The sequence below is a fragment of the Oncorhynchus masou genome, unplaced genomic scaffold (genome assembly GCF_036934945.1).
Source record: "Oncorhynchus masou masou isolate Uvic2021 unplaced genomic scaffold, UVic_Omas_1.1 unplaced_scaffold_628, whole genome shotgun sequence".
NCBI lineage: Eukaryota > Metazoa > Chordata > Actinopteri > Salmoniformes > Salmonidae > Oncorhynchus > Oncorhynchus masou.
In genome coordinates, this window is record NW_027012709.1 from 284492 (window position 1) to 290939 (window position 6448).

General features: G+C 46.0%; 1 protein-coding gene and 1 long non-coding RNA gene across 2 annotated transcripts; both read right to left on the reverse strand.

The window, feature by feature from the left end:
• Positions 1-28: 28 nt before the first annotated feature.
• On the reverse strand, positions 29-2135 carry LOC135536528 (uncharacterized). The gene is made up of 3 exons (XR_010455004.1): positions 2122-2135; positions 487-642; positions 29-208 (listed from the first exon to the last, which is right to left on the reverse strand). It is a non-coding gene; the product is annotated as an uncharacterized LOC135536528 (long non-coding RNA).
• A 2401-nt stretch (positions 2136-4536) lies between these two features.
• Positions 4537-5331, reverse strand: LOC135536524 (serine/threonine-protein kinase pim-2-like). Its single transcript, XM_064962832.1, has 2 exons — positions 5177-5331; positions 4537-4904 (listed from the first exon to the last, which is right to left on the reverse strand). The coding sequence occupies exons 1-2, from the start codon at positions 5256-5258 to the stop codon at positions 4744-4746; spliced, it is 243 nt and encodes an 80-aa protein (XP_064818904.1). The 5' UTR covers positions 5259-5331; the 3' UTR covers positions 4537-4743.
• Positions 5332-6448: the final 1117 nt, after the last annotated feature.

The window sequence follows — 6448 nt, forward strand, 5'->3', positions numbered from 1 at the left end:
GTCGAGGTGCCACTAGACTTGGCGAGTTAAATAAAGGTTAAATGAATTAAACATATAAAAGTCTGACTGTGTGTGTGTCCTGTCTCTAGCTGTGGTGTGTTTGCAGCGTTTCGGGTTGGGTTGTCTGGTGGTCGTTGTCTCTACATCACTCTCACTGGAGCTCACAATACGCTGGGCCTTCCGACCAGCACGCCTCAAGAATGGCTTCCTAAAACACACACACACACACACACAGGTCAGATCGAGAGACAGACAGGCGGGTCAGATCGAGACAGACAGACAGACTCACAGCCAGGTCAGATAGAGACAGACAGACGGGTCAGATAGACAGACAGATGGGTCAGATAGACAGACAGACAGACAGACGGGTCAGATAGAGACAGACAGACAGACGGGTCAGATAGAGACAGACAGACGGGTCAGATAGAGACAGACAGACGGGTCACAAACATTTGAAGACCAGAAAGGTAATGCCACCAGTCTGACCTGGCTGTGTTGTTGCTCTGCTGCTGGGGAGGAGGAGGAGGAGGGACGATGAAGATGTTCTCTTCATCACTGTCCTGCTCTCTCAGACAGGACAGGGCTTTGGTCTTCGCCGGCCGCAGCTCTCTCCTACCATCTGCTGTGCTTCTCTTTCTCCCTCTGGAACAGGGGAAGGGAGGCCGGGAGGAGAGGAAGAGGACGTTTTCATATCAGTGTGGAAGAAAAGAGGAGAGGAAGAGGATGTTTTCATATCAGTGTGGAAGAAAAGAGGAGAGGAAGAGGATGTTTTCATATCAGTGTGGAAGAAAAGAGGAGAGGAAGAGGACGTTTTCATATCAGTGTGGAAGAAAAGAGGAGAGGAAGAGGACGTTTTCATATCAGTGCAGAAGAAAAGAGGAGAGGAAGAGGGCGTTTTCATATCAGTGCGGAAGAAAAGAGGAGAGGAAGAGGACGTTTTCATATCAGTGCGGAAGAAAAGAGGAGAGGAAGAGGACGTTTTCATATCAGTGCGGAAGAAAAGAGGAGAGGAAGAGGACGTTTTCATATCAGTGCAGAAGAAAAGAGGAGAGGAAGAGGGCGTTTTCATATCAGTGCGGAAGAAAAGAGGAGAGGAAGAGGACGTTTTCATATCAGTGCGGAAGAAAAGAGGAGAGGAAGAGGACGTTTTCATATCAGTGCGGAAGAAAAGAGGAGAGGGAAGAGGACGTTTTCATATCAGTGCGGAAGAAAAGAGGAGAGGAAGAGGACGTTTTCATATCAGTGCAGAAAAAAAGAGGAGAGGTCACAGTTTAGACGGTGAGATAAAGGGAGAGAGAGAAGCACATAGAAGACACTACTGGTGACAGTCAGAGCAAATTGACCATATGACCGCAGAGAAGACACCTGATTCAGCTAACTAATCTATCTAGGAGAAGCTAGACCCCCCCCCCACCTGATTCAGCTAGCTAATCTATCTAGGAGAAGCTAGACCCAGAGCTCCAACACACCTGACTCAGCTAGCTACTCTATCTAGGAGAAGCTAGACCCCCCCCACCTGATTCAGCTAGCTAATCTATCTAGGAGAAGCTAGACCCCCCCACACCTGACTCAACAAGCTAATCTATCTAGGAGAAGCTTGACCCACAGCTCCAACACACCTGATTCAGCTAACTAATCTATCTAGGAGAAGCTAGACCCCCCACCTGATTCAGCTAGCTAATCTATCTAGGAGAAGCTAGACACAGAGCTCCAACACACCTGATTCAGCTAACTAATCTATCTAGGAGAAGCTAGACCCCCCACACCTGATTCAACTAGCTAATCTATCTAGGAGAAGCTTGACCCAGAGCTCCAACACACCTGATTCAGCTAGCTAATCTATCTAGGAGAAGCTAGACCCCCCCACCTGATTCAGCTAGCCAATCTATCTAGGAGAAGCCAGACCCCCCCCCCCCACCTCTGATCTGAAGCCATTAATCTATCTAGGAGAAGCTAGATCTCCACCTGATTCAGCTAGCTAATCTATCTAGGTTGGGACCACAGCTCCAACACACCTGATTCCAGCAGCTGAATCTATTCACCCTGGCCTGCTGAGCAGGAACGGAGCAAGAGCCTGAACGCCCAGATCACTCGCTCTTCAGGGGGAGAGGTCCTTCTCACCTCTTGGCCGGGGGCTTGGGGGCTGGAGGGCTCAACGATGGACAGGTCAGAGGAAGAGGTGCTGGCGAAAACCTGTTTTCACAATCAGGAGATCCAGCCTCCAACTTCCGGTTCTGTTGCTGTAGGTCTTTCATGAACAACGGTCGGCCTGCTCGGTTCATCTTTACTCTTTTTTTGCAGGGTCCGTTTCACCAACAAGAAGATCGGGAACCGACTGTCAAATGACAAAATAATGGTGACAAGGGGCGTATTCGTTATGTATACCGTTGACCGTTAAAGAACCACACGGAAGCAAAACGAGGGTTTCTATTGGACAAATTCAGGTAGGCGCCCCCTGTTTCGTTCCGTACGCTTCCGTTTAATAAACGTTTTATAACAGACTTGGCGTAATGAATACGCCCAGTTGACATATTAGGACTAAACGTTACTTAGTTTATATCCTCTGCTTCCGTTTTTCTCAATTCATGTAACGTTAGCCAGCGACAGGAAAATAACATCCGGGAGAAAAAGTGTCAACTTTACATTGTGATTTGATTTTACTATGACTAGTCAGCTTAACTATAATACCTAACAAAACAGTCTCTCTCCATAGATACATCGGTATAATTTACTTTTTTTTGTGTTGTTGTTGACAGAGTAACGTTACAATGTTTATCTCCCCCCACCGTTACTGTCGTAACAGTAAACTCGGTTATCGTCCACAATCTGACAAAATACTCACCGAACTCAAACATTACCGTGGTAACCGTCTCTATCCGTTATCATACCTTTTTATTTAAAGCTAAAAATGAATTCATTTAGTTACGGGATGAAATATAAGTCTTTATTCCGTTTTCAACAACAGCTCAGGATAGAGTCCCGCTCCCCCGGTTCAAACGACACGACGCTTTCTCATTGGTCGAAACTCCACCGGATGTGAGGTTGTCTAAATATAAAACACGTTAGAAGCACTTCCTCAAACAGCGCCGCTGTCGGGACGGAAGGTGCGTCGAAAACTTAATGTGAACACTATAAATATATTATATATAAATAAATAAATACATTTTCAGGACATAATAAAAAAAATAAAAAAAATAGATACCTCGATATCAATGTAAGGTTGAATATGACGTGATATATTCTTTGTATTTCAATAATGTTTTTTAGTTTCAAGCAGAATCGTTGTCACTCATTCTGGAAGGTTGAAATGTAACCAAGGAAACCAGCTGGTTCCCATTGAGCCAGTACAGAAAAATATATTTATTGAGTATATGTCAAAATTAAAATCAAATGATATTTGTCACGTACACATATTTTGCAAAAGTTTTCGTGGGTGTTGCAAAATTCAACAGTGCAGTAACACCTAACAAAACAAAACAATACACGCACACCCCCCAATTTTTTTTTAAAAATAATTACATTAAGAAATGTAGAGATGTTAGGGCGAACAATGTCAGAGTTCAGAATATAAACATATTACATATGTATATGATGGTGTGTATAGACAAAATTGACTTTATATGAATAGAGAAGTGGACAGCAGTAGTTATATAGGATGAACTAGAATACAGTATATACATATGAAGTGGACAGCAGTAGTTATATAGGATGAACCATGACTAGAATACAGTATATATATATATATATATGAAGTGGACAGCAGTAGTTATATAGGATGAACCATGACTAGAATACAGTATATATATATATGAAGGATACAGTAGTTATATAGATGAACCATGACTAGAATACAGTATATATATATATATGAAGTACAGCAGTAGTTATATAGGATGAACCATGACTAGAATACAGTATATATACATATGAAGTGGACAACAGTAGTTATATAGGATGAACCATGACTAGAATACAGTATATATATATATATGGACAGTAGTTATATAGGATGAACCATGACTAGAATACAGTATATATATATATGACAGCAGTAGTTATATAGGATGAACCATGACTAGAATACAGTATATACATATGAAGTGGACAGCAGTAGTTATATAGGATGAACTAGAATGGGGAGCAGGGTAGAGTACTGGGTGGTAGCAGGGTAGAGTACTGGTGGTGCAGGGTACTGGTGGTAGCACCGGGTGGTAGCAGGGTAGAGTACCGGGTGGTGCAGGGCAGAGTACCGGTAGTAGGGTAGAGTACCGGGTGGTAGCAGGGTAGAGAACAGAGGGTAGAGAACCGGTGGTAGCAGGGTGAGCACCGGGTAGAGTACCGGGTGGTAGCAGGGCAGAGTACCGGGTGGTAGCAGGGCAGAGTACCGGGTGGTAGCAGGGCAGAGTACCGGGTGGTGCAGTGGGTGCTGGGTGGTAGCAGGGCAGTACCGGGTGGTGCAGGGCAGAGTACCGGGTGGTGGGTGTTGGTAGTACCGGGTGGAGCAGGGTAGAGTGTGTGTGTGTGACAGGAGTAACAAATCATGAATGATAAAAGTATGATATTTGTTCAAAGTTTATATTTTCACGTTGAAGGAGTCAATTTTCAAAGTCGGTTCAAAAAAATGTTTTAAAAATCTATGTTTATGTCGGGTTCAGGTGACAAGCTGCAGGTCTGTCCAGGGGGCGTGTCCGGTTCACTGGAGCCAGGGGGCGTGTCCGGCTGGAGCCAGGGGGCGTGTCCGGTTCACTGGAGCCAGGGGGCGTGTCCGGCTGGAGCCAGGGGGCGTGTCCGGCTGGAGCCAGGGGGCGTGTCCGGCTGGAGCCAGGGGTGGAGTAACATCTCGTCCAGAGTGGGCCGTCCTCGGGGTCGCTTCGCCAGACACCTCCTCAACAGATCCACACAGTCTGGAGAACGAAGGAGGGAGAACAAGTGTCTGTCTGTCTGCCTGCCTGCCTGTCTGTCTGTCTGTCTGTCTGTCTGTCTGTCTGTCTGTCTGTCTGTCTGTCTGTCTGTGTATTCCTCTGTCTGCCTGTCTGTCTGTCTGTCTGCGTCTGTCTGCCAGCCTGCCTGCCTGTCTGTCTGTCTGTCTGTCTGTCTGTCTGTCTGTCTGTCTGTGTATTCCTCTGTCTGCCTGCCTGCCTGCCTGTCTGTCTGTCTGTGTGTGTGTGTGTCTTACGTCGGGACAGTTGATCCTTGATGTAAGGCTCTTCATAGATGATCTCTCGTCGTGTGTTGAAGGGCTGGTCCCCACACAGCATGTCGTACAGCACAACCCCCAGCTGCCACACTGTGGAGGGACCGGCCCGGTACGACTCGCTCAGAAACCACTCTGGAGGGTGTACTGGGACGTACCTACACACACACACACAGAGAAACACACACAGAGAAACACACACACACACACAACACACACACAGAGACACACACACACACACACACACACACACACACACACACACACACACACACACACACACACACACACACACACACACACACACACACACACACACACACACACACACACACACAGAAATACACACACATACACACACACACACACATACACACACACACACAGAACAGGAAGGTGTGTGTGTATCTGAGATCAATAGACCATAACTACCATCCAGGCTTTAGCTCAGCGGGCTAGCAGTGTTATGGTTTAATCCCAGCGGTTGGACACCAGCATACCGTAACACTCTGTGTAAGGCCCATCTCTGAGAATGCAGCCGCAGCCAAAGTCTAGGACCCTGATCCGAGGCCAGGTGGAACCGGTTTCTACTAGAACGTTCTCCGGTTTGAGGTCACGATGGAGAACACCTCTGGAATGGACCTCTCTCATCGCTTCAACAAGCTGCCTCAGGATGACCTAGAGAGAGACAGAGAGAGAGACAGAGAGAGAGAGAGAGAGACCGATATATATATTATCTACCTTACTTGCTTTGGCAATGTTAACACATGTTTCCCATGCCAATAAAGCCCCTGAATTGAATTAATTGAATTGACAGAGAGAGAGACCGAGAGAGAGACCGAGAGAGAGAGACCGAGAGACAGAGACAGACAGACAGACAGAGACAGAGAGAGCGACTCTAGCTCTCTCTCTCTCTCTCTTTCTCTCTCCACCTCACCCTAGCGTGTTCCTCCTTCAGAGTTCCTCCTCTCATCTGAATGTAGTCATAGAGGTCCACAGACTACTACTGACTACTACAGACTACTACAGACTACACAGACTACTACTGACTACTGACTACTACAGACTACTACTATAGACTACTATAAACTACTACAGACTACTACAGACTACTACAGACTACTACAGACTACTACAGACTACTATAGACTACTACTGACTACTACAGACTACTATAAACTACTACAGACTACTACAGACTACTACAGACTACTACAGACTACTACAGACTACTACTGACTACTACAGACTACT